The sequence below is a fragment of the Phasianus colchicus genome, chromosome 4 (genome assembly GCF_987193195.1).
Source record: "Phasianus colchicus chromosome 4, bPhaCol1.hap1.1, whole genome shotgun sequence".
Lineage (NCBI taxonomy): Eukaryota > Metazoa > Chordata > Aves > Galliformes > Phasianidae > Phasianus > Phasianus colchicus.
Window position 1 is genome coordinate 1,702,896 of NC_143439.1, and position 27,767 is coordinate 1,730,662.

Sequence of the window (27,767 nt, forward strand, 5' to 3'; positions counted from 1 at the left end):
CATTATTAATTAGGAGGAGACTGTCTCTCTAGCTTCAGCCAGCCAAGCATGCCTTTTAATTTGGCCACAGTCAATTTTCAGTCATAGTAAAAATGAACAAAATAACAGGCTAATGGAGCTGTGTATGAATGTTGTTCACTGGCCTGGCATTGGCACTGGGCGATGCCCTGCCACAGCTGTGGCTTGAGATAAACCTTTGTAGCGCTCTGCCTGTGGTTTCAGAGGTTGTACAGACGCTGTGATAGGATGCTGCTGCAGCTCCAGATAGCATTGCTGCTCCATACCACTTTGAAACATTATTGTACTTCTTTGGGCTATCTGACCAAGTCATGAGTTGGGGAATTAGATGCTACTCATTTGCTCTTTAAAATAAGGTCCCTGCTACAAATGCTTTCTTGTTATTCTTAAAATCAGTTTCCACGATTACAGTGCTACTGGAAAAAACTGTTGTCAATGAAAAGGATGAAAATAATTTCCTTCAGCAGTTCTATGCCTAGTCAATGGAAATTCCCTTTTCCTTTGAGCCTTATTTACTTCTGGGGGACTGGGACTATCACCTCTGTCCCCTTCCATCAAGAGTTTCACCACTGCTCCCATCCTGTCCCTCTTTGTCTCCCTTCTCCTCACCAAGTGGGAGAAAAAATGGGTAAAAACCCGTCAAGTTTCTGCATCCCTCCATCTGACCTCTTGGCTACAGCTGCTTAGGTTGTGACATGAAATGAAAGGTCTGGCCTGATCCTATGTTCTCATAAGCATCACAGGAAGCACCACTTCCAAAGTTTTTTTCTTTGTTTAAACTAATTACTGCTTCCCTCCTGGCAGGTCACTGAGTGTACTCTGAACTCACCCGATGTCCCCAGTGCTGCAGTGCTGACCTGCTTGATCCATGCAATATGCTTATGGACCTGCTTGTCTGCAGGTCTGCTGTAATCACTCCCAGCCTGGGAATCTTTCTGCATTTGTCCCAAGCCTTGTTCCTAATGTGCTGAGATGAATTCAAATAAACAAGAGGCTTCGCAGTATTTTTCTTCACCTCAGCTTTCTGTTGTCAAAGACAGGAGGAGATTGAATCATCATTATTGCAGGAGCAGTTGAGTCTGGTTCTGAACACAGGAGGAGTACACAGTCCAGAAAAAGGTCATTTTTCTTACTGCTTCTTTGCAGAGCCCAAATCCCTTTGGTTAACAAGCCAGGCAGGAAAGCAGATTTTTTTTCCAGAAAAAGCATTCTTGGAGTTTACCAAAATCTCACCCTTTTTCAGTTTTAAATTCATCTTTTTCAGCTTTCAGTGCTTTTGATGGACAGGTGCATTGCCTTCAGCTACTTAAAAGAGAGTTTGAAACAAACCAGGTTTTGAGGCTTTTTTTTAGAATATTTACCATGAGGCTTAGAGATTAGTTAGCTCTTGCTCTTCTTCCCTGAGAAAGTTGCATCAGGCATCTTTTGATTTCTTTCCATGTTTGTGCTAAATGGCAAACTCTTTTGAGTTTCTTTCGAAATGCTGAAGTGCTTACATTTCTATAAAGCAAAGAAAGAAGACCTTGCTGTAACTCTTTTGCTGAGAATTCATGAGCTGCAGAAAACCTGGATGTAACCTTAGTATGCTAAAAATTAGAGTACGTGCAAGCCAACTTTCTACCTCTGGCTTCTAGGAGTATGGATCACAATATATGTTTCCAATGTTTTCAATACCTTTTAGAAATATCAACTTTTTTCCTCCTTTCAATTATAAATCATATTAGAATCTAAGTATAATATGAATATAATTTTAGAGCATTTTCTCCTATGACTCTTCTGACTTTTAGTTTCCATGTGTACTCCATTGGTGAAATCATTAGTTAACATATATGTTTAATGGTTTTTGATTGTCCACAACTGCCATAGATAAATCCATGTAGCAAGGCACCAGTTCATGCTGAGCAGTGATCTGCTTCATTGTATGCTCTGTTAAGTGATAGTGTTATGCCAACAGACGATATAATCCTTTTAAAGCACGCTTCTCTAGCTTCAGTGGTAATGTGCCATCGTGTCCATGTGATTTACTGTCCCTTTCTCTCTAGTCCTCTTACTTCATACTCTTCACACATGGCAATTTCCAAATCACAAATATATTTTCAGGCTGAGGCTTTTTTGCTATAAGAAGACTGGTTGCAATCCCCCTTTTTGCATTTCAGGGGATTACGATGGTAATAAATCACCTCTCAAGATTTCTGTGTTGACTGTGTCTAGCACATTTATAGGAGATTACTATAAGAATCAAGTTTATGTACTTAATGACTCAATGTGTTCAATCTCGTTGTAAATGAAAAGGGAAGAATTGTTAAGATTTGCTGCTTCTTATACTGGTGACTGCAGAGGTGTGTGCAGGACAGTAAGTTGAACAAACCTGCTCCAGGTCCCAGAGGATTTGTAGGCTGATTGAGAGCTGGGTTAGCAGTGGTTTCCATGTGTGCTTCTTCTCCTCTGCAAAATTTGTTCAAAATCAAGAGGCGGCTCATGTGAGAGGAATCAACCATACCTGACTGTACTGATTGTTGTTTTCCTCCAGGATTTAGATGAAACCGCTGAACTGAGGTACCTCCGTGGCAGCCAGAGAACAGGCAGATGGAAGCTCACTGCCCAACAGAGCTCTGCATACAGCTTCAGTGAGCCTGTACCGTATTTCCGGTGAGCTTTTCCTTTTCCCTTGAACTTGCTTCTCAGTTGTAACAGCTGAACAGACCTCAGAGCCCCTCCAGAAGCAGGCTGTTCCAAGCTGACCCCGTGCCTACTGGCATAGCTCGGTGTCCTTCAGCAGCCTCTGGCACCGGCACGTGCCCTGGGAGCATGCAGCTGCCCTCCATCCTTGCTGCTATTTTCCAGCAGCCTTCAACTGACTTCCTCATTGAAAAAAACACTGTAGCCTTAGGGATACTCTGTAAATTTCCTTCCTTAAAAATGAGCTAGCACTCTGGTGACTTGCAGGGACTGTAACTCCAGCTGGGGTGAAACAGGGTGCACGTTGTTGCATCTGCTTTTATACCTGGGAGTAAGCTCGTGGCTTGTAAACGGCACCTAGGGAGGGGGAGAAGAAAAGTGGCATTAAACCCAGCTCCAGCAGGGAGAAAACTGAATGGAAAATATGCATTTTTAATATGCCACTGGGTAAGTGTATAAGAGCAGAACAACATTTGCTGTAACCTGATATCCCTCAGGAATGAGGGAAAAGCTGACTGCTTGCTCCACTGAGCCAAAAAATAAGGAAACATGTAAGTGCAAGTGTGCATGAGAAGTAATGCTTCAGAAAGCCACATGAAAAGCTGCAACACTGAACAGTAAAAGGTGAACATTTTTATACTGAAATACAGCCTATTATTGTTTGTATGATGGGCTTTGGTACCCTAAAGAGAGCCCCGATCCTTCTGCGTTTGCACAGCCAACAGAAGGCTATTTTGGCAGGCCCTGAGGAAATATTGTACAATGATCTTCTAATTTGCTTGCTGGAAACGAAACAAGTTTAGGTTGTAAACATGTACACTCTTAGAGAAGCCACCTCTGGGATGGATATGTTGCTGTCGCAAGGTGCAGTGTTTGGGGAAGCAGCCCCATGGGCAGTGGCACAGCACAGCGCGCGTTCTCAGCACCATATGTGCAGTTCTGAAACAGTCTCTGTTTTTTGTGCAGCGCTTCTCTGCCTTAGTGCCTGAAAGGCAATTAAGATGTTTCAATTACCTACACTACTGCAGAAATGCATGAAAAGGTTGCTCTTTTGCAGTGGTTCGGACCTCCCTGCTGTGTTGAGGGACCTCAAGCTTCAGCAAAGGCTCTGGTGGAAAGAAACCATCAGAAAGAATGAAGTTGAGGATGCAGTTTTAAGCTTGGGACAGAGTGCTGCTTCCCCTGGCTCTCTCCCGTCTGCATGTTGGAGGCTGTGTGGTGCTCCTGAGCTTGAAGCTCTGCTGCTGTCCGACTGAGGGCTGCAGCTTTGTGTCATGTCACTCACTTGACGCTGTAACTGTGAGGAAATAACTGTCCGGCTCCTCTGGGCAACACATATGGGAGCCATCAGCATGGCATCATGGCTTGTGGGGCCAGCTGGGGCAAATCTCGCTTGGCAAATCCCTCATGTGCTCATGTGGGAGTGCAGACGTGCTGCTCTCCAGTGTTACTGCTGTGAGAGCAGCCCCTCGGGATTTCAGGAAGAGCTTCAGTAATGTTTTGCTGTGTCAAAGCAGTCTTTTAACAGCAGCATTTCCACTTCAGATGCATTTTGAAGCCATTTTTAGCTTTGTGCTGTGTATTTCCACACAATCAGTATCTGAATGCACCACTGCTGTCTCCCTGTACAGCCAGGCTTCCCAAGTTACTGCGGCACTAGCTGTTCTAGTTGCTCTATGACTTTATCTGAGTTTAACCCTTTGGGCTCCCATTTCCCATGCCCCTTATCTTTCCCCAGCAGGTTTATTCTAGTCATTTTGGCTGCAGTGAAACACAGTCCAGTAAGTAGAAATGTACTGTGCCTGTATGAAAACTTTTTGGGTTGAAGATGAAACCACATGGCAGCTCCTCCATCCCCTTCCCCGCTACACTGAGCATCCCTCCTGCAGCTGGGCCCTGACAAAGGACAGAGACTGCAGGGCCAGCAGCAGGGCTGGCTGTGCACAGAGCAGCTTTCATCTGTTTATCCGTAAAGACCTACAGATGCACACAGCAGTGGCTCAGAAATCACTGCAGACTCAGACAATAAATATGTATGCGCTCTAATCTCAAAGGGCAGGAGGAATTCAGAATGCAGGACGCTTCCCCTATTCCCATGCATGACCTACAGGCATACGAACCCAGCACCAGCCCAAACGCTCTGTATGTTGCAGCTACCACAGGCCCAGCCCAGCGCTGTGCTTTCTGTGTGATGCCATTCCTCCAGAACGCATCCTGCACCACAAGCCTGGCGTCATTGTCTCTGAGGCTTTCAAAGTTTCTCTTTAGTTTTAAATGCCTCTTTAGGCACAGACAATGCTCCAATAGGTTCTCGGAAACCAAATGGAGCTTATAAAGCTTTGAATGCTATTGTAACACAGCGGGTCCCACGGAAGACCGCAAATCCTGCTGTGTGCAAGGATCCACCGCGCTTTCAAGTGGATGCACTGTACGTGCTAAAAATGTGGGCAGACCAGGGCAAGAAGAGGACAGTGCATGTCAGCATATTTTTTGGATTACCTCGTGTTTGGTGGTACCACAGCACTAACACCGCTTTGTAACATAAAAAGGTTAGCTGTCTTCACTTCTCTTTCTGTCATATGCAGGGAATCTGGGGCTAGGCACCCCACTTAAGTGCAATACCACAGCAAGTAGCTCATTTGAAACATACTGCCTGACAAGAAAGGGCAACATGCTCTTGTTTATTGCAGTCTTCCCTAGGCTGCACTACAGTAGTAGCCCAACGTTGTCTTATCCTACACTGACACAGCCCGTAGCAGGGCCCGACAGCGACAGCCAGGCATCGGCAGGCAACACCCCACCTGCGTCGGGATTTCGGAGCACATCCTCATCCCTTAACCACACGGCGAGGGCAGCCTTTGGGTCCCATCGGTCCCTAGGAATGAGGCTGAGCCCCGCGGGGTGAGCAGGCTGCCGCAGCCTTCACACAGCGGTGGGAGCAGCCCTCGTGGCGCCTTGTTTCCTGACGGGGCCGAGGAAGGGGTGCCCCGGGACCCGCAGCCTTATCGAGGGGCTCGGCGGCTGCTGCCGCGTCTCGATACGGCGCTGCCGTCGGGCGATAGCGCTGGGGCGGGCGGCGTACCGCAGCGACGGGAGCTCCGCGAGGGAGGCGCAGCGCGCTGATCCCGATTTTAGAAAAAGCCCATAGGTTAAAACGTTTCAAAGTAATAGCGAAGGCCGGGAGCGCCTTTCGTAGCTCCGTCGAGGAGGCGAGGCGCTCGGGCCCGACGCGCTCCAGGGCCCGGACTTAACCTGCGCGCCCCCCGCGCGCCCCACGTGCTCGGCGGGGCCCAGGGGCGGGGCGCTGCGGCGCAGGGCGGGGCGTCCGAGCGCTGCCCCTCCCGGCGCTGCCCCCACCCAGCCGCAGCACGGCGCGGAGCGGCTCGGCATGGCGGGGCTGTGCTACCCGCAGCAGGGTAGCTACTGCCGCGCGGCCGCGGCCATGAACCTCTTGCTGGGCGTCTTCCACGTCCTCCTGCCCTGCTTTCGCCCCGGCGAGGCGCAGGGGCAAGGTGAGCGCGGCGCGGGGGCAGCCGGGGCGGGAGACGGGCGGGTCCCCGGGGCGGCCGCCGCGGTGGCGGCGCGGGGACACAAAAGAGCCGGGCCGCGCTCCCCTTTCCCCGCCCTTCCCGATGCCCCCGGGCCGGGCGCGGCCGGCACATGTGTGCTTTCTCTTTCTGCCCGCAGCCATCGAGCCCATCCCCGGAGTGGTGGAGCTGTGGCAGGCCGAGGAGGGCGAGCTTCTGCTGCCCGCGCAGGTGAGGGGGCCGGGGGGCGGCTGCGGAGCGGCTGCGGGGCGGGGTGGCGGCGGGGCCGGGCTGCCAGGCGGCGTCCATGTTCCCGGGGGCTGCTTCCCCTGCACGCCTTCCGCCCTCGGCCCCAGCTGGCCGCCTTCTGCCCGCGCGCCCTTTGTCGTTTTGTGGAGTTTTGTTTTTTAATTTGCGAAGCCCGAACGCGCCTGTCCGAATGTGCCTTTGCGTGGTAAATGCCCACTGTTCACACGGTAATTATGCATCTGTTTGCGTTAATCAGTGTTCAGGTGAAGCCATTTTCCGCCCTCCCCTAATGACGCATCATTTGTGATGTCACTCCCTGGACCGTGATGCATTTTGGTTTTGTTGAGCTCCTTTTGTCGGGTGGTAACAGAATGCGTTGAATTCTGCACGGAAAGAGGAGCGAGAATGGTAGAAGCGCAGGGCCGGGCCTGAGAGGGAGTAGCGCTGACAGCGAGGCAGAGCTTTTGGCACTGGAGGCACTCAGTGGGCACTGAGGGAGCCAGCTGTGCGCTGAGCTCTGCACAGCCAGGCTGTGCGGCAGCAGGTTGGGAGCTGAGGAGCAGCGGTCCTTGGGGGCATCTCCTGTTTGAGGGGGGTGGCACAGCCATTCTTTTCTCTGGAGCTATTATACGGTGCTTGGTGCTCAACCACTGGTAGCCACTAGCGTAGGGGAATGCAGCAGAACTGTCATTTTGTGCCAAAGCTAGCTGGCATTGGGTGTTGCCTGCTGAATGCCCAGCTTTCCATAGTTAATGTATTTTACTGTTCAGTACGTGCCTAGTGCTACTCAGAAGCGTAGATGTGCTAGATGCTGAGAGGAGGTGCAGTCCCCATGGCCAGAGGTGCCCGGCAAACCTGCCCTTTGCTTGCTCAAGTCCTCACCTTGGTACTAGGAAGCGTTGAGTGTAGGACCATGTAATGCAGTCGTTTATAGTTACTTTTCGTCGCTGAGGAGTGATTACATCACATTTACATCCCGGAAACATGAGCTCCTCTTGGAAAATGCTTTCTTGTTTGAGCATCCCAACAGAGATGAGCTCTGGTGTGGCTGTGGCTAAACTGGGTCTGAATGGCTCCTGAGCTTGGTGTCATTCAGTGCATGACCCTGCTGTACCACTGAGGCAGTGAAAAGGCCAAGGCTGATCTTTTGTTGTTTTACAGGCAGCACTGGATATGCCGGAAAGCAAACAGATCTAGTTCCAGTTATGACAGAGCAAGAAGTGAAAATCACAATAGGCTTGCTGAAATGCAGCACTGGCAGTAAAAGCCAGGTGAATGAGAATCTGTGAGCGCTAGTGGTGCAGAGGCTGCTTTGCATCGCTTTCTCTTCAGAGCTGGAGGCTCAAACAGCATCTGCCTGGTGATCTGCCTTGTTCAAGTGATCAAGTGATCTGCTGCTTGAACAATGGTGGCAGGGCCTGGGTTCCTCACGTAAGTTTTAGGACAAAAACTCAACCTTCCAGGCTCAGTCTTACTGCTCACATTTCTACTCCCCTGCAGGCTTTGGCTTAGCACCTCTCAGAATTTTCCGTTTGGCGGAAGGAGAGAAGGAGACCTCTCCGTCCCTGTAGATGTGGGGATAGACTCCTCAGTGTGGAGCAGTGCTGCTGGCCTGCTGTTGCTATTTGTAGCTGTCTTTGAGCTCCTGAGGGAAGGGGCGTTGCTCTGTTTCAAGGGTTTTGGCTAGTGAAAGTAGTTCATTGTCATAGCTCTGCTGCCCTCTGGTTAGTACAGAGCTTGGCAAAAGTATGAGCAGGGCTCTTCTGATTCAGACAGCCACTTTACCTGGTAACGTTTGAGTTCCCTTCCTTTGCTGGAGGGATGGTGAAACTCATTGGAGATTTGCTGCTTGTTGATAGCCGCTCTGCATGAAACAGAGATCTGACTTGCTACTCCAAAGAAGCTGCTGCATTCACAAGAGCAGGCTTTCCCGGTTTGACACCCAGCAGGTTATTGCCCAGCGTCCCTGCACCAGTGTGGTGGCCGTGTACTGGGAAGGTGAGGGACTGCTGAAATGAACAGTTCCCTGCTCTTGGGTCAGTAGGTGACCTTATTTGATAAAGACGTCTCCATGTGGTTAGAGATAGGCATTGGGTGCAGGAAATGTCCCGGTTCCTTGACCAAGTTCTTCCTCTTCTGTTTTGAAGGAAGGTGGGAGGAAATGGGTGCAGCACAGTAGCAAGCAGAAGGGAAGAACCTTAGGAGGGATCCATGTGTGCTGCCTTCCCAGAGCACCTCTATCCTGCCTGCATGTCCTGAGCATTGAGCAGGGTAGAGATGAACTTGCCTTGTCTGCCTAGGCTTTTGGCCTTTTGTTGGCAGCCTGTCAGTGCTGTCTGATGCTTTTTCCTTTCTGTAGTGGCTTTGCACTATTATCTTATTTTCGATGCATCATCAGTTGTCTGTGACATAGCAATTTTGAGCGTTTCTTGCTGCATGCAGCATTTAAGAACGGCAGTCAGATCATTCAGTTGCCCAGTCAGCTGCCAAGTTGCCTGTGTCTGCTTTTGTTTGTAAGGTTGCAAGCGGAATAAAGACATCAAGCTAAAAGGGAAGGGGAGGCATTTCAGTCTTTGTAGCCATCTCACAGTATCACTCTGCAGCTTGCGCAGCATGTGTGCTCGCTGGAGCATAGCCGCCGAGGCCTGCACGCCTCCACCCTCCTCACTCTACCTTCTGTTTCCTTCTGCCTCCCTCTCATTGTTCGTGGGCCCCCTCCCAACTTCCATCCTGTAAGAAGTAGCTTCATGCCTTTTTTTCCTCCTTTTTTTTTTTTTTTTAATATCTTTCCTTCTCCTTGGGATTGTTAATGTCAGCGTTGGCTTTCTCTGCAGTTTGGCTGCAGAGCGGTGGGCTGGTGGCTGGCTGTGACTGTAGTGCCATGCCTGAGCCTGAGTGATAATGGAGTACGTGAGCCAGGGAGAAGCTAGCATGCTTCTACCAGTCCTCTTCCAAGAGTAATGACTTTGTCCTGGGTTCCCTTCTTGCTTTAAAATGATGCAGTGTCCCAGCTTGCAGTACTGCTGATATTCCCTGTGGGCTCAGTTTTCCTTTCTCTACAAAGTTGGTGTCAAGCATGGCATGGTTGCAGAGCTCTTGCTTTCTCTTCCTTCTTTTCCTCAGCCTCCTTTTTATAGTGTGATGATGTAAAATGTCTCTGAGGTGGCTGGATTTTGGTTTTGCTTCCTGTTAGTTGTTCTTTAATTGCTGAAAAATGTGAAGCTTTGCCTGCCCTGACAGCTGGTAGATGAAGGGAAAGTCAGTGGGATTTTGGTGCAGGAAGTATCGTGAAGTGAGAAAGCCTTGGTTAGAGCAGTTGTGATTTTTATTCAGACTCTTGTTATTGTGCGGATTTGGTTGGCTTTTTTGTAGCTTGTTAATATTAACTTAAATGAAATGCTCAGAAGTCCTTTTGTCCCTTGACACTCAAGCCCTTCTCTGTTTTGCTAAAGAGGGGAAGAAAGAGCTTGAAGGGGAGCATTGTGAGGGAGTCAGGCCTTCCAGTCTTCATGACCACAAAAAATGAATACCATCTGTTATTTATGGTGGGCACCACTGAAAGGAGCTACTGGAGAATTGTGGCAAGATTATCAGAAAGTCCTTTGGTAAGTACCTGGAGAATCTGAGGGCAGTGGTGAACTGGTTAATTAAATATGGAGAAGGGCATTCAGTGGTTTTGTTGTAGCTCATGAAATCACTAAGTTTGGAAAAGACCACTAAGATCACCAGATCCAGCCCCAGCCCATCCCCACCATCGATATTCCACTCTTTAACTCCCAGTGCACTGCATGATGATGTGATGAGGAATACCGATGGAGAACCATAGAACTTTAACTCCCCTGAGCTGTGTTCCTCAGTGCCATGATCTCATTTTTAAGAGAAATAATGAAGGCTATTTCTGGGCCTTATCATGATCAAAAATGACAATGTCATCAAAGGGAATATAGATACCAAACATTCCTTTTATTTTTTCCCCAGTGTCTGTGTCATGTCTGATGCAGTGGGTTTTCTGCTTTCCTTGGCTGCTGCAGGTAGGACATGAACAAAGTGGTTCTTTATTGGAATGGCTTGAGTACATCTGAATTTATTTGCAGGTCCTTAGGAAGCTACAGTGACTGCTTATTTCAGATACTGTGATAATGTTTCAGGTATTGAATTTTTGAGAAAGAGGCAAATGCCCCAGTATTTGCTGTATCTTAATTGGTTACAGACACGAGGGAAATACAGAGCTGCCTGGGCTTTTGTTATAAAGGTTCTGTCTAGGTATGTAAGATTTTTTTTTCTTTTTGACCCATGTAGTAGATTTGTCTTCAGTTCTTTGGTGCTGCTTTGGGTAACAAGGTTAATTTCTCAGCTGGTTTTGAAAGCTGGTGAAGACCTTGATCTAGTATACGTACCTGTGATACAGGGCACTGTAGTATGTCATTCAGAGTGGCACATCCTATCAGCTATGCTCAAATTAATACGTGGAGTCACCCACTTCAAAGCAGGGCTTGTCTGAAGGCACACAATTTGTGTGAAAGTCTGAGATGGGCTTGGGGTGGGGATTATTTCTCTGGGCTGTAAAAAGGCCCATGCAGCCTCCCAGTTCAGCTGCTGGATGCTGCTGATATGACTTAAGATGGGCTGGCCATGCAGCTTATGCAGGAACTGTCAAGCCAGGCTCTCACGCATTGTGTGCCATGAGGGAGGCTCTTTCAGGGCATGAGATAAGCACCTGCCCACACTCAGGATGAGGTCTGGAGGGAGGGGAGATTTCACTTTCAGGATAGGCTTCTGCAGCCTGCATTTTGGCCTTGTGAACTACTCCCTTGTAGTACTTGTTTGGCAGTATTGTAGCTGGGCAAGCCTTGCTTGCTTTGGTGGTTTTGTGTGTTCTTTTAAAAAAAAAAAAAAAAATCACATCCTCAGTATAAGTGTATGTGTAGACTGTTGTATAGAGAGGAGGGAAGAAGGCTGGAGAATGCTGGAAATGAAGCTTGGCGTGTGTGCTTCAAAATCAGGGGTGGTTTTATTTATTTTTTTCTTGCACAATTGTTTTTTCATGCTGTGACTGAACTGTAGATTGGGAAGGTTTTCTTCATCATTGCTTAATAAAATTTGAAGAGTAGTAGTCATTACTAAGGTAATGATGATTAGGAACGAACACCATAACGACAGTCCCAGGTTTCCAGTGCATGACAGATGTTAAGGGAGAGTTAAGCCACTTAAGATGAGGATAGGTTGCCAGCCTGCCGTGGGAGAGGTGGGTGAGGAGCCCTATGGTTTTCCTCAGCATTGTACAGAGGTACTGGAAATGCACTGGGAGCTTGGAAGAACTGGAGAACAGATGGTGTCTTTGCGCCATGCCTTACCGGGAGAGGCTAGTGGGCAAGGGCTGGCTCGATTCTCAGAGGTGGAAGGTGTGCTCTTTAATTTTAAAGTGGATTATTTTTTCCCCTACTATTCCACTGCTAAAGTTCATACCTGGCGTCTTACGGAACTACTGCCTGCTCCTGCAGGAGCCGGAAAAGCTATTCTTGAAAATGTTAATCTCCCTAAAATCATACCTCATCTCATCAGCACAGATTGGGTTGTTGTAATGTGTTCCGCTTTGAAATATATCTACAGCTCTCCTGGAAATTTCAACTGGTCCGGAAAACAGTTACCTGCTTGTTTTAAATGGATTTCCTGCAGGGAGCTTATTGAACCAGTGCATGAGTTCATTTCTGTAGGCAGCTCCAAGTGTTCAGTGGTGAGCTGCAAGCTGGCACCATTTGTTTCCTACATGTCTTGGAAATTACCTTTGTCCAACCATTGAGCTGTGCTTTCAGCTTATATTCCCTCCAATTTTTGTGTGTTTTACTGATGGCTGGTAAGATCTGTATTTGGGATCTGAATGCCTTTGTTGGAACTTGCTGCCTTGCACTTGCTTTTGGCATTACCACATAGCCTGAACATTAGGGCATTTTGCATCGTCTTCTCAGATCTGGAAATGACGCTTACTGAACAGGGAACGTAATTGGAAGGTGGAAGTCGCCAACTGTAGTTTGGAGGTGGTGGATGTTTTCAGACTTGAATTGGCTGTGTGAACAGAATTTTGGAGGGACGCATTTGTATAAATGGGAATTAAGTCTTTTAAATCAATGGCTGAAAAAATAATGGAATAGCCATGATAACTCACCCATTATTTGGCAAAATGAGCTGAGACCGCAAATGAAATGGCCAGTATCCACCTTACTTGGATCGCAAAGGGATTGCTGAAGGAGTTTCAGATTTTTCCTTTCTTATCCAGACAAGTCAGAGTAGTCCAACACCAGCAGAATTAGAAATAGTGCGTATGTCCTGTGCATGCTGTATTAATGCTGAGATCCTTACCAAGTGCTCTCTTTTTTTGGTAGGCTGATTCTGAGGAGGATGTAGAAGAGCATCCAGAAGAGCAAAGGTAAGTAAAACTCAAAAGAAAACAAGAGTACTGAAACTTATATTTTTTTGTTTTTGGAAATACATATTATTTTCAATACATGTGACTTACTGGTTTCTAATATTGATGTTACTTTGTTATCAAATCCAGAAAGCAGCACATATGAGGCTGAAATGGCCTCTTGCGTCTGTTTCTCTTTATTTTATCTCTAAGCTGTGTTAAATTTCATTGCATTTGCACACATACACATGCACAAAAAATCCCATACTTAATCAGTTCTGCTTTATGGTATATTTTATAATTCATTTCTTTAAATGAGAGGATAATTTTGAGATCGAGAACATGCAAACGTAAGTAGTCTCAGAGTGTTAACATGTACCAGGAGGATAAGGAGAACTTAAAGCTGAAGACTTCTTATTATGTTGCTGTGGAACAATAAATAGTCCACTTCATTCTTTGAAATCAGATAAATAATAAAAGTGTTAAGAAACGTGGCCTTCAGCTTTGCTGTTTCTATTAGTACCAGGCCTCCTCTATTTAAGGTGTTGGGTAAATAGCATTGCAGATTATTTCGTTTTTTGAATACACATTTTGTTTCCTCTGAGTGTCCGGATTAAAATGCTTGGACATCTACCAGTGAAACACTTCCTTCCTTTGATATCCGTTAATGTGGGTACAGCTTTCTGTGCCATGCCAGTCACAAAGATCACAGGACTTAAAATAAACATGTAATGCCACTGCGTTTTGGCGGCTGCAGTTAGCCAGAAATGCTTTTCTCATTTATCTCCTGTCTTTGCTCTTAGCTGAGGTTTGAGAGCGAGTAGATCTGATAAAACACAAGTGCTGCTGGGATTTGGCAGCGGGGGTGCGCACAGGGATGGCAGCGATTGACCAGTTCTGTGCTGGAATGCTTCTTCACAGAGCTTTTTTCCCCCCTCTTGCTGCCTCATCAGGAGGCTTTTTTTCTGAACCCAGAATCAGCTCTTGTGGCCTGTTTGTGTGGAGATGACAAAATGGCATAGAAAGAGGTGGGAGTGTTACTGCTGCCTCTAACAGGTGTCGCTGACAGTTTGTGCTTAGCTACATCCCCTGATTCATATCTGCAGAAGGGAAAAAGAATCATTTTTTCTCCGCTTTGAGAAAAGGAGGGTGGGTGAACTGTTGAAAGCTGGCATTTTCCCCGCATAAATACAGAACCTTCTATCTTTCTGCTGGGGATTAGTATGGTTTTGATGCATAATTTTTACTACGTGCCTAAACATGCTCTTTTTCTTGAGATGTCATCAGAAGACAACAGCCTCAAATGCTGTGCTTAAGGTGGTTACTGAGAAATAGGAAAAAATGATTTGACTTCTTGTCATTCAGATGCTTAAAGACTCTAGTAATTACTCATTTCCAAAAATCAGCATGTTTTATGGAAATGCAGCTTCTAAGGCTCACTGTTACATGGATGGAAACATTCCTCTGTTGTCATAACTAAATGCTTGAGGAAACTTGCCTAAACACGTACTGATTTGTGCACACCTTTCAAACAGTTCTGCTTGTTGCAGTGTGTAAACACCGATCTGTGCCTATAATGAAGGAATGTTATGAAGAAGACCTAGCAAAAATCTGTTGGAAGGGCTAGAACTTGCTAGGTTCTTTCCAGATTAACTTTGATTCCCTTGATTTATGTCACAGTGTGCTGAAGTCATGGGGATTTCCTTTTCTTAAAGCAGCAAAACATGAGTTCTCACAATCTCCCATCTCGTTGTCTGCCAACATGCCCTAGGGAAGTCAGCTAAAGATGCTGCAGTTCCCCAGGGCACTTGAAGCAAAGGATCTGGAAGCAGAAGTGTGAATGGAAATTAATGGAAACAGAGAATTCAGTGTTTTCCCTGGAGATGAAGAAAGCAGAATGTTCAGCATTTTGGGGCATGAATGAGAAGGTCTCTTCCCAAAACGCTGTTTTATTCACTTTTAAATTCTAGGCTAATGGGCTCTCTTGGGAGCTTGTTAACCTACTTAAAAACGGTAAAGCATTAACAGTCTGTTGACCAACTTCCTTCTATGTGCATCATGGGATCTTCCTTTTTGGGTGGTCTTCCTTTGCTGCTGTTTTTGTGTGATTGCACTAGAGGAATGGATGTTGTCGCATCACTTATGCCTTGATTAAATACAGAAGTTTGTGTGGAAGTGACAAACTGTTGTCAAAATACCACTTTTTGCAAACAGCTGTTCCAGAGGTGAATGGGAAGTGGTTGTTTTGGAGGTCCATAGGTTCGCAATTGCCCTGAGTGAGAATAACGTAATTAGCATCTCCTTGATATCCAGTCTACAATTCCCAACCTTTGTATTGCTTGGATGCTACCATAGGTTGCTTTCCTCTGCTTTCTGTCTCCCTGGATCAAGCTCTACAGCAAGAAGTACTGGACCACAGATACTTGCCTTGCTGGATGCTTCAAGCCATAGTGTTTGAGAGACTGAGTCATGCTCATTTGGTCTAACCTGTTAAAAGAAAACATTTCCTTAAGGTTTTTCTTACATTTGAAAGTCATCGGTGAAAAGATGCCTTCTGGAAGGGTAACTTTGGTTCAAAATACTAGAAGAATGTTGGTGATAGGTGTTGACAGAAAAGGTTCTCTTTCCCCTGTGCTGAGGAAAAGCATAGCTGGAAGTAACAAGATTTGAAGACTTAAGAGTAATAAAGAAAGCACTTATGCTAAAGCAGAGTAGGTCAAAAGGCACAGATAAAGCTACAGTACTGTTCAGTGATGTGCACAGGTGGTTCATTTGAATCATCTTTCCTCTTCAAGAAAACAGACACTGAGCTACCAGAAGAAAAGAGTTTTTGATGACATTCTTCATCTGTTGTTTTGAGGAATTGAGTTTCCAAGCTGAGATAGTAAATAACACTTGCAGTAGTCCAAATAAAGTTGCACTCAGTAAAACAAGCCAAGCAAATGCTGTTGTGTGCACCTGATATGCACCATCCATCTCAGGTGGGTTCTTGCTAGTAGAATGCTCCAGCCTCCAGAGTTGCAGCAGGCATTCAGCACTTTCACCTCTCCTGATCATGCAGTGGGATTGGTCCTTCTCTCACGGTTTTTTGCTCTATCTGTGTTTTAGACCTGGGGGAAATGGGAAAGTAAAGATAACAAAGGAGTAGCGTACTGACACATTGCTGTTTCCTGACATTGGTCAGTGAAGTGTTTAACATTGCTGAGGTGTGATAAAGTTGGTAATCTGGAAGGATTTAAGCTAACAGCTGGGAAGTCCCGGGTGTACTGGTTGTCTGAGACCACAATGCAGTCATGGTACAGAACTGCAAAACTACATGGTCAGCGCTCCTGCAGGTACTTAGGAGGTGAAGGTACAGTGCTTTGTCTGGGAACTAGCATACTTCACGTTGCAAATTTCTGTGTAGCAGTTTCTCACTAATGACAATTTCATCCATTCTGTGGTTCAGAAGCACAGATGAGTTTGGTACTACTATCTGTTAAGTCACTTTGGAAATCTAAAAACTTACCCAGATGACTCATCCTCAAAAAAGCCTATGACTTAGTGCCATAATTTGACAGTCCAGTTCTTGGAAAGTAATGGCATGGAACTGATATAAACCTTGTGTGCCAGATATTTGCCTTTGGTGCTCAAGTCAGGAAAAAAATAATTTAGGATCAACTTAATATTTTTTTTTGTACTGAAAACAATGAAGATTGATTTTATTTTTTCTTTATCAAAGCAAATCATAGACTCATGGAATCATAGAATCACTCAGGTTGGAAAACACCTTCAAGATCATCAAGAATCAGAATTCAGAAAGGCATTCCAGCAAGGGGAAAAACTAGTGTCCAAATACAAAGTACTGTTCAATGTGGTGTTTGCTTATTAAGCATTTTTACTAAGGTCAAAGTTGAGAAAGTTATTAAAATGAAGAGCTGGAAAGTCACCTGGGAATGTTGAGGTATGATGTTTAAATGGTTTGAAAGGATCCATTCTAAAACAGTGTTTTCAGCCAAAGCGTCAGTTCCGGTACCACTAACCATTTGGGTTCCCATTAGATTTACTGTTTCCCCAAGCCAGGTATTTGAAAAAATTGTTGTGGGCTTTTCCTAGGATATATATTTCTGCAGTATGCTTTGAATGGGTGTTTTCACTGAATTATACCAAAAAAGCATTTTGATATTGGTTAAATTTGTTTTTAATTGATATGTTGCTTTTGTTGCATCCTACTTACAACTTCTCCAAAACACCAGGGGACCCGTCATCTTAAGCTTTATTGGGTTCATGAAGAATTGAATGTTATGTAACTGTTACAGGTGGAAGTAGGAAACACACACCTACCTGTTGTCTTTGCATTCCTCACAGGTAACACAGGGGATCCTGTGAAGCTATAATAGTAAGTTTAAAAAAATTGTTGGCAGGTCAACAGAGTTAAGGAATCTCTTGTAGATGAAGAAGAAGAAAATTGTTTTGGAAGGAACTATTGGCATTACTCCTACTCTCCTAGGTTTCTGTCAGGCATGGCTGGGGTGGCATACTGAATTCCTGCTGCTTTAATCTCTTTATCTCCATTTTATAAGTTTCAATTCATTCACTGATGAACTTTGCCTTGATGAACTTCGCATTGTGTGCTGTTAGGGACAGCTGTGCTCCTTGTGTGTGTTGCTCCTTCCAAAACATGGGTTCTTTTGCAATTGTTGCTTGTCTCCTGATACAGGGAGTGAAAGACATGCTTTACCCCCCCACACTAAATGTGTCAGCTACCTTCTTGTTTATTTCAGAGTTGTTTTCAACCCTTTCTAAAATGAGAACTGCAGCCCAGGGCAGCTGTGGTGCTTCAGGCCAGGCAGGGAAGCTGTACTAGTGGATATATGCTGCTGAAGGAAACTCTCTCCCATGTAATGAACCAGTCAAAACAGAAATACTGTGCTTTTATGGAATTCTGTCTTTTTTTTTTCTTTTAGCTTCTTCCTCATTTCCTCTTCCTGCTTTGTTTCTCCCACAGATCTTTTCCATACTTTCGGCATTGTTTCTTCATGCTTCCTGTACAGGCCTGGGATGGCTGTAGTTCCAAGCCACATGGCAAGGCTGCCTTGCCCTCTCTGCTGTCTGTGTGCTGTCCCATGTCTTCGGCAGCTCTATAAGTCAGATCAGAAGACAACTCTGCTTTCAAAGCACTTCTTTGCCTTAGTTTTTGCCTGCCGTCATTCTGTTTTCTTCTGCAGCCTCCCCCACCTGCCCCCTTTCTTTCACACTGCCCACTGCTGAACAGAATGCTGAAGGTGTGCATGCCCAAGCCTCGTTGTACACCATTTTAATTTCTTTTAGGCTTTTGCTAAGCTGTACGTAGTCTGTACTTTGGGACAGTCTGCTCTAGATGCACACTCTTTAGAGCTCAACCAAGCCTTATCTGAGCATATGGAACAAGGGTGCCGGGCCTCCTGCTCCATTGGTTTTGGTATTGGTGCTGAAGCTGGAAGGAGTGGTGGCATGGGCTGCTCACGTAGTTGTGCCTAAACATGTGTGGGTGGATTTGGAATGGCATGCAGCCCCCCCTCTGCTGGTGCTCCCCAGTGCTGCTGAGACACCGGGCTGCCTTCTGCTTCAGCAGAACCGCCTTGCTGTCACAGAGGACAGGAGGGCACTGTGTGCTGAGAGAGAGAGAGAGGGAAAAAAAGTGAAAGCAAACAGCTGCTGTGGCACATTTGTCATCGTCTTAATCATCATAGTCTCAGTGTCACCTTAGCCAGTGTGTTACTTCTGTATTGTAGGTAGTTCAGAGTAAGAACTTTCCTCTTACACTTCTACTTTTATATTTTAATATACCTACAATGATTTCACATGCTCATTAATCTCAAGATAATCCTTCTGATTTGTGGGCAGCAGGACACAGCATACTTAGCCTTATAAGTTTATCATTACTCAATTAGTTTTACTTCCCTAATAGTTGCCATTTAGTTCTCTTTTTTATGAGAGCTTTATTCTTAGTAATTGTAATCACACTGTTATGCAGTTAAAAGGTAGACATCTGGAATAATTCATCATTGTCAGCAGTCTTAAAATGGGTACCCTATAATTATTTGGAGTTTTAGTTTTCCTGCTGTTACGGATTGGGAAATCGTTACAAAGCAGGAAAACTAAAACAGCTTGTTTGGAGATTTGCAGAGTCCACTTTTGAATCATAAGCACCAGCATGTTTGCCTGATTTCTTTAGCTGACTATAAAGTTACCTGAAATATCTCTGTGTGGCATGGTGAAGTGTTGCAGGCAATGCTGTTACCTTCCTCTCATCTTCCTAGACAGTCGGAGGCAAAACAACTCTAGCTTCTAGCAGCTCACCTATTTAATTTGATGAGGAAATGTGCCCTGGAAAAGCAGAGTTCCCACCCCGGCAGTGTGTCTGAGTGGCGTCACTTGTAGGTAGTTGGGTGAAGGACCCTTCTTGGTAATTCTGGTATTTGCTGTGCCAACATAGGTAGAAACACAGTCAGAAAATCAAAACAAGTAGCTCATCTGTGCCACTTCCAGTTCAGTCTTGGTTATAAATTATAACCCAAAGTGATGTAGAAATAAGGCTGTGTTTTTTTTTTTTTGTCTTGGTAACTTTTAGAAAGTGCAGTGGAAATACAATTAGACAATGACAACTCGGGGCAGTGCCTTTTTGGGGGGGTGGAGGGGTATGCAAAACAGACTCTGTTTTCTGGAGAACAGGTGGGCCTTGTGTAAGTTTTAAACAAAACAATTTCTCAATCAGAACCAATCACTGTGAAATTTTACCCTCAGAATTATGAAGGAAGATTAGAGAGAATGGAATACTGTTCCCCAAGAGGATGGTGGGAGATAGCCCTCTGGTTGTCTTCGTGAACTTGTTGGCTTCTGGTCTGGTATGAGGTATCTGCTGCAGTACCTGGCCAATAGTGGTTGGTAGTTTGCCATCTCACCCACATGGAGATCCACAGACATCAAAATAAAGACACTTCAAGCCCAGGATAATAGGTGTCGTTACCATGCTAAAAGCCAACTTTTGCAGTAAAGCATTGTGAAAGCACATGAAGAAGCTGTAAAGCCTTGGAAATAGAAAGGAGCAAGTTAAAATAGTGTAAAATGTTCATTGCTGTTGAAAGTGCAAAGTGTCTTATCCATGATTCATGGTTTTCTTGCGTTTGTATAGGAGCTGAACTTTCTGTTTGGTGTTTGTTCACAACAGCATACTGCTTCAGCGAACATGAGAAATGCAGAAAACAGCTCACTGCTTTTTAAGCCTAGATTGTTCAGAAACTGTTCTTTCAGACTGTGGGATGGTGACTGTCACAGTAATGTAGCTGAGCCTTTGTTATACGTGACCTCAATTCATTTGCGGTCCTAAAATTTGAAGCTGACTGGGCCCCTGCAGAGGCTTGTACATCAGTGGGTCGATAACTTCACCAACTTTAGACAGACTAGAAGGACTCTCAGAAACCTGAATGACATATGTAAAGAAGAAAGTGACCTTTAGTCAAAACTGGTCTGACATTCTTATGTACATTCTCAGTATTTCTTTTTTTGTAGGTAGGTCATTTGTCCCCCGCTACCGTAAAGTTTCTCTCTGGGAACTAGTGATTTTCTTTGAGAGAATGAAGAATAGTCTCTTCTTCATGTATCTCAGCAACCTTGTGTCAATAATAAAAAGTTACCTTTGAACTGAAATGGGTAGGCAGTCTCAGCTTTGCAAAGTGGACAAAATAGTGAGCAGGTGAGCAGTTTATGTTCTGCTTTTTTTTATTCTCTGCTACTTTCTGCCTTGTTGGTAGCACATATACATTTATTTTCTGAGACTCTCCGAGCTGTTTTTTTAATCATGTGTGAATGCTTATGCATAAGTTAGCGAAAAGTTAATAATTTTTGTTATTTTACTGTTCCTCCTTATGCCTTTTGAATGCAGTTATGTCCTGCAGTGCAGTTCCCCTCTTGATTTACAAGGGGTCTTCTTCCTTTGCCAGAGGCTCCAAAGTGGGATTGTTCTTAATAGTCTCAGACTTACAGTAGCTTTAGAGACCAGTTTTGAGTCATTTCAAATATCTGTGATCAACTCCTACAAAGTTATTTAAAAGCTGACATTGTTTGGCAAGCAGTGGATCCAAATAGTAATACTTCAAAGAATGTAAGTTTGTTGGTGTGCTGAGGTCTTGACCTTTCCTGTAAAGCTGCTTCAGTTGTTTCTGCAGTTTCTGGTTATCAAAATTAAGTCAAGAGATGGCCACGTGGCATCCTACTTCCCCTGGTGCTCTGGCCTCTGTGAGCACCTTTGAAGCATTCCTCCATGGGCAGCACATGGGCTTTGGGGTGGGATTAGGCAGCTCCATACAGTGATCGAGCTGTGGGTGCTTGTTTCTTATTAACGAGAACAGAAATGGGTTTGGCAGTCATGTATCATAGCAAAGTTAGGCCACATGCATATTAGTGTATGGACTTGAATGCTATTCCTTGGTATTTAGGTCACGGGTCCTTGTTTGCTAAGCAGCGAGTTGGGGATACCCTTAGAACAAAGAGGGACTTTGGAGACTTATTTAACTCCAAGCCAGTAGGCTGTGCGATGTGTTTAGTACTGGAGAGAGGAAAAAACAGATGTGTGCTTGCTTTTGTGTTGTCAGGAGGATCCTCTGCATGGGGTCTGAGATCTCGAGGTTCCTGTGTTCAACAGTGTCTTTCAACTCCATAGCCATAGTGCTCTTCGATAAAAGATGCCACTCCCACAAGCAATTGCCAAGATGTGTGAAGGCTCTCAAACCTTCTCACTGTTGTTTTTGGTTTTTTTTTGTCAAGTTTCTTATACTCAGAGCACCCAAGAGCACCATGGTCTCAAGGATTCCCATGATGGGACTGCTTAGAAGCGGTTGTCACCTTCTGTAGACTGGGTGTTTTATGAGCAGATGGGATCTCTGTATGCATCTCTCTCAGTTTGAAAAGCATTAGCAGTTGTTAGTGCACAGTCAAGCTGAGTCTTGAGAGGGTTGTGGCATAAATGACAAAACATGGATTTTTATTGGAGAACTATTTGTCATGATACAGTAGTTTTCTTTGATAGTAAATCGCTATAATTCATTAAAAATGGTTATTTGGTAGAAAATAAAACAGTAATTTTAAAGTTCATGTATTATGCTTGCCTGATTTGCTGCTAAGCCACTGCTTAGAATATGAAGGTGTGCTTCGCATGAAATGTAGCAGCTGTGGATGTTAGATGTCCTTCTGACAGATCAGGTTGTGTTTGCTGAGATTAATGCAAAGAATTACTGTGCTGTTTGCTCTCTACTTAAAAAGTGGAACAGTAATGAGACAGTGGAGATCATGTTGCACTGATCAGAATAAAAAGTTTTGTCTGCAGATGTTTTCTGCATTGAATTGCATTGTCTTACTGATTGAAGTTGTGGCTTGACATTTTGCAGTTAAGGTCTGTACCATAGACATACTGCCAAAAAAAAGGTAAAGACCTGAACAAAGCAAGAATGAAGGTGCTAATCCAATAAGCATGAACATGTAATTCCTGTATTTTTTATGGGATTGGAACAGTGATGTATTGCAATGCCCTTATGAAGTGCAGTACCATAGTCCATATTGCAGCTTCTTTTCAGGTCGTAGCTTTAATGTGCTCGTTTTGCTTTTGTGCTTGCTTGCCTGTTAGTGCTTTGTGCCATGTGCATCACTGATTTGTGTCTAAATTTTGATTCCTGGCAACTGGAGGAGCGTGGAAATTTGAAGGGCCTGCACTTGACCTACTCCTTGACCCGTGCTTTATGTTCTTTGTTGCTGTTAACTGCCTTTCTTCAATAGTTATTGTCCCATTTCTGTCCTGATGTGCTCCCTCTTTTATTCACAGCCTTTGCTGCAAGCAGCTGCCTGCAGCCCGTGAGGTGCCTGCTGTCTGCTTAGGTATTTCTGTGGCCTGCTGGTGACCTACTTTCTGGGGCATTTAAATTCTCCTTCTGAAAAGGGGGCATTGCTGCCCTTTGTGAGTGGTCCCAGTGTTGCTGGGATAAGTGTCTGGTCCTCCAGATTCATGTAGACGCTCTAAAACAACCACCAGCGCACTCCTCCATCCCCACGTTTTCAGGCCTGCTTGGTGTTTTTCATCCTTGTAAGCTGTTAATGTCTTCTGCTGTATTTTACAAACTGTGGAATGGTAAGGTGAGGTGTCAATAAATAAATAAATGTGGTGGTAGCTACAATGCCATGTATTGTCTACTGCTCACCATAGGCTGGGGCAGCACCTCATGCTTCCTGATTCTTCTTTATCCTTTTGCCACTGTTCTGACAGAAGCTATGTCTTCAAAGCCATCAAAGATTGTTCTTTCGAAGTTCTGTTGCTCCGTGTGTGTGTGTGTGTGTGTGTGTTTGGAGTTCCCACATGGGACTGTTCAGAGAAGGGAGCAGGGAGAGGAGCGCATGTCAGCTGGTGAAGATGACCTTGGACTCCAGAGGAGTCCTTGGTCTGTGAGTAGTAGCCTTCCCTGACATGGAGAGCTTGGGAAGCTCCAACTTAAATAGATAAGTTTTTGAAGAGTGCAGAAGTGAAGAGCATCATTTTATTAAGTGAAAGCACATGTATGCTTTATGAGGGTCATTAAGACGCAAAGCTTTACGGATCTTTGTCCTCAGAGCCACATGTGAAAATGCTGTGCTTGCAGAGGCTTGTTCCTTTTCCCTTTCTTTTTATTGACCATGGGGGGTTAAAAGCAATGGGTTGACATTTTAACTTGGTGAACTCTGGTTAGCTCCTTGGTTTTGAAATAAAGGAGGAAATACTAGAATCTAGGGGAGGTAAAGTCTTAATATAGTACTTAATTGCAGTATTTTTTTAACTGATGCAAAATATCAAAAGCTGACCTCCTGCTGTTTTTTTTTTCTCCAACTCATTTTTCTCCCTTTCCTTACACACTAGTTATTGTACCCAAGGAAGCAGACAGGGCTCTGGGTGCATGTTGGTTGGGCATCAGAGCCCATGTGCCAGCTGTAACATAGCGGAGTTTTTTGGCAGTGGACGTTCTGTTAATTAATCTGTGAAACAGGGAGTGTTTCACATGGTTCTCCTTTATTTAATAGTAGGAAATTGCAATGCTGTGTACACCAGAAGAAAGTGGCATATAGTCTGCTTTGCATTGGCTTCAATGCATTCCAGATGTTTTGTAAGGACCCTATTTCTGCAATAAGCTTTCTAACTACTAATCCTAGTAGTGCTGAAATTTTTGAGATTTTGCCAATTTGGATCTTCTAATATAATTTTTTTCGTATTGTCTGTTTTTTATTCTTTAACAACGCACTTCAGTAGAGCATAAATATTTGGTAGTACTGAGGAGCAGGTCACAAATATACCAAGAATGCTTCTTTTTATTAATAGCACTAGATGGTGGAAGTGGCATTTCATTTTGCATGCCTGACCAAGAGTGCTGGTGATGTGAGACAGATGCACAAGCTGGGTATTTTGGAAGGTGCAGCAAGGGGAATTCTGCAGGCTGTCCTCATGATGCCATGGTCAGAATGTGGAAATGATCTGACGTTGCGGGGGCTTTCCTCCTTTTTCTGTCCACAGATAGGGATGCTTGGAAATGTAACCGGTGTTGTGTATGGGGAGCTGGTTCTCGTTTCAAGAAACATTTAGATATACTAGGGGACATGGTTTAGTGGGGAAATATTGGATATAAGTTGACGGTTGGACTGGATGATCTTGGAGGTCTTTTCCAACCTTGGTGATTCTGTGGGAAGGAAAAGCTTCTAGCTGGATGGTTGGTGTAGGTGGCTGGAGTATTGAAACGTACAGATGGAGATGAAAATGCCTAGGTGCAGTGAGTTAATAAAACATGAACAAATGTCTTCAATGTTTTATTACTATTAAAATCTAAAAGGTTCTTTGTAAGAAAAAAATACAGTATTTCTGTAGAAAATACATGTCCGGCGTGATCAATATCATGTGTTGACTCCATCAGATGGCAGACAGTCTGGTAGGCTACTGCTGAAGGATGAAAAGCTTTGTGGAATGGCACTGAAACAAGGAGAGGGGGAGCAAAAAGGGTATGACACATCCTGGCTGGGAGAAGTGAGAACCAAGAGCAGGGTGATGCTCTTATGAGATGGAGAGGTGGTGATTTGGGGATGAAGCTGCTTTTTCTGTGATGCTTTTTGGTTACTGGTTGGTGCTTATCTTTTGCTTTCCCCCATGTATCATAGTGGCCCCAGGGATGGGAGCGCAGTGTTTGTCCCTTGCTCCTGGAGCCTGCTGCAAGCAAAGGAAGATTGTGTAACTGCAATTTCACTGTGGCATTGTGCTTTAAAGTACCTTAAAGAAAAGTGAAGCCTTTCTCTTTTCCTTTCTTTCTCCTTTTAAATTGTATTTCCATGATCGTATGATATGGCTTGTGAAAATGCTACTTTGTGACATGAAAAATTGGAGATTCTTGGAAGCCAGTGCATATTGTTTAAATTCTGGATAGCTTCCGTGTACCTGAGAAGGTCTTGCATAAAGTTTCTTCTGCTGGGGGAGAGAATTAAGACTTTTATTAACTGTGGCAATCAGCAGCAGCTCTGACCTTTTACCCTGTAAAATTAAAATTAAGATAGCAGTGAGAGCTGGGCTTGGTGTGTTAATCCAGCAGAAGTTTGGTGAATGGATTTTGAAAGAAGAACATGTTTGTTTTCATAGAATCATAGAACGGCTTGAGTTGGAAGAGACCTTGAAGATCATCTACTTTCTAGCCCCTGGGAAGTTACTATGCTTAAAGCTCTATGCTTAAAGGTTGCTTTTTTTAAAGATTAGGGCTGAAATTGACAAAAGAGAAAACACGCAGTCCAGGCTGATGTTTCCCACTCTGGTGTCAAAGCTGGATTTTGCAGCTTTGTATGGCGTGTGAGCTTAATGATTTCATGCTTTCTTTTGAGGGACAGATGCTATCAGTTGCACTCTCCATGCTAAAGGGAGTAAGTTAGAAGCGGGTTTTCATTTATTTATTTATATAAGTCTTAGGTTTGAGTTTTCTTGCTTTTGATTAGTTTCCTTTTTAGCCATTGTTATTTTTTTTTTTTCCATTTTGGGGAGGGAGGGTATTTTTAGTGCTTACCAGATGCAGTGTAAAGTTTTCTTACTGGCCTTAAGATCTGTCATACAAATCTTAGCTGTCTTAAAAGCCTGTACTCATTCATTGCAAGAGGAAATCAGAAGACTTGGATTAATGAAGAAACAGCAAGAGTTGACTACTGTAGGAAGATTAGCATTCTTAATTATTAAGCAGGTCAAACTTATCAGGAGCCATAGAGCTCTTTTGTACATCTTACTGAACTGTTCTAACTTAAAATGTTTTTGGTCAAGTTGGAAGTTTTTTGGCTGCAACTGTAAATAGAAAAGGGAAATGGTTGGGTGCAATGATTTTTGACAAGAATGTAACTTCCTGTTACTCTCAGCTTTGCAGCCCCTTTGGGTTTTCTGTCAATAACCTCCCCTGTGTTCTCAGGCTAGAGCAAGATGTGCCGTGCGGGATACGTGTTGCATTGCTCTTGCATGTGAAAGTGAAATGTTTGAAGTAGCATTGCTGCTGAACTGACAGAAACTGGCTCTGAACCTTGGGACCTTTTTGAATAAGATTGTGCTTGAAGTGATTTTTATTTAATTCAGTAAAAACAGAATGGCAATTGATGCATTGAAAGGCCAGTTTTATTTGGACTGGAATCTCTACTGTTATTGGTCCTCCTTAATGTTCATTTTTGAGTTTCAACATCTTCTCTCCTGTTGTAGGCACTCTGCAGAAACAGCAAGTGAGTTCATTGCTAATTTTAATGAAATTAATTTAATTGAGGCTGGTATGATATAATTAGTACTTTATTTTCTTGGTTCTTTGTCATCGTTAGATTCCTGTATTTATATTAGTACAGGTTGATACCTAAAAGCAGTATATATCACTAAAACCTTCTGCTGCGTTACTGTTTGAAGGGCATAATTGAATACTTTGCTATGTGACATGGAAAAGTTTGTGGAAAGAAATTTACTTTCCTTGTCCTTAGGTATAATGTAGGTGAGTATATGACCAACTTTCTGCTTTTCTTAAGATTATTTTATTCTCCTCCTTCACAAGAGTGTGCTGTAAAATCTGATTAGTTTCAGTGAGGCACTTTGAAATCTGGGTAGAGAGTGGTCATCTAAATGTCGTGATGCTCCAGTGCAAGACTTTGAGCTCGGGTCATGCTTGGCCTTCGAAAGCTCTGTGTTGTCACTGCAAAAGCCCATTCCCTTTCTCTAGGTGCTGTTTTCAGTTACAAGCTCTGGGTTGGAGCTTGGATAAACAGAGATTATAACAGGCCCATAACTCCTGTTAGAACAGTTTTGAGTTGTGAGGGGTCAGCACTCTTCAAAAAAACATCTGTTTTCACCTGTAGTCCAGACCAGGGTGCTTCCAGGTCAGTTTGTCTTAATACTCTTGTATATCTGTCTTAATAAGTTAACATCTTAAAAATTATGTGACCTTAGTGTTAGGTTTTGAAGAACTAACCAGGGCTCTGCAAGCAATTTTAGGTTTTTGAAGGCTTTGGCAACTTTACTTGAGGAAGGAAGGAAAAAACCCATGAAGTTGGCTAAAAGCCTCTGAGGTTTGAAAAACAATACCAACTGATTTGGATGCCTTTGGGATTTGTGCTTTTATTTCACATACTCATGGAGTAGAAGCATTCATTAAAAAGAGCTGAACAACAATATTTTCTCATAACTCCCATGTTCCAGCACCTAGTGATTCAGGATAAAACACTGAGAGTGCCATGTCTTCTGAGGGAGCCACCGATTCATTAGGTGAGTGACTCTAAATAAAAGTAAATGTGATAGATTTGGTGATAATAAACTAGATTACAAAGAAAGAGGAAATAAGGTGAATTACAGGCTTTATTTCAGATAGTTGTCA

At 44.2% G+C, this 27,767-nt stretch overlaps 1 protein-coding gene across 5 annotated transcripts in view; it reads left to right on the plus strand.

The window, feature by feature from the left end:
* The first annotated feature begins 6,045 nt into the window (after nucleotides 1–6,045).
* TMEM131L (transmembrane 131 like) overlaps nucleotides 6,046–27,767 on the plus strand; it is a 67,699-nt gene continuing 45,977 nt past the window's right edge. For 3 of the 5 annotated variants that reach the window (XR_016465702.1, XM_031614266.2, XM_031614264.2), the window contains exons 1-3: nucleotides 6,046–6,209; nucleotides 6,385–6,455; nucleotides 12,854–12,897. Coding sequence is in view for 3 of the 5 variants with exons in the window: in XM_031614266.2 (XP_031470126.2) it covers nucleotides 6,086–6,209; nucleotides 6,385–6,455; nucleotides 12,854–12,897 (239 nt within the window). In the remaining 2 variants the exon portion in view is untranslated. Of the gene's footprint in view, nucleotides 6,210–6,384; nucleotides 6,456–10,453; nucleotides 10,505–12,853; nucleotides 12,898–27,767 lie in introns of those variants that run through there. The other 2 variants (XM_031614265.2, XM_090138406.1) reach the window with 2 other exon arrangements.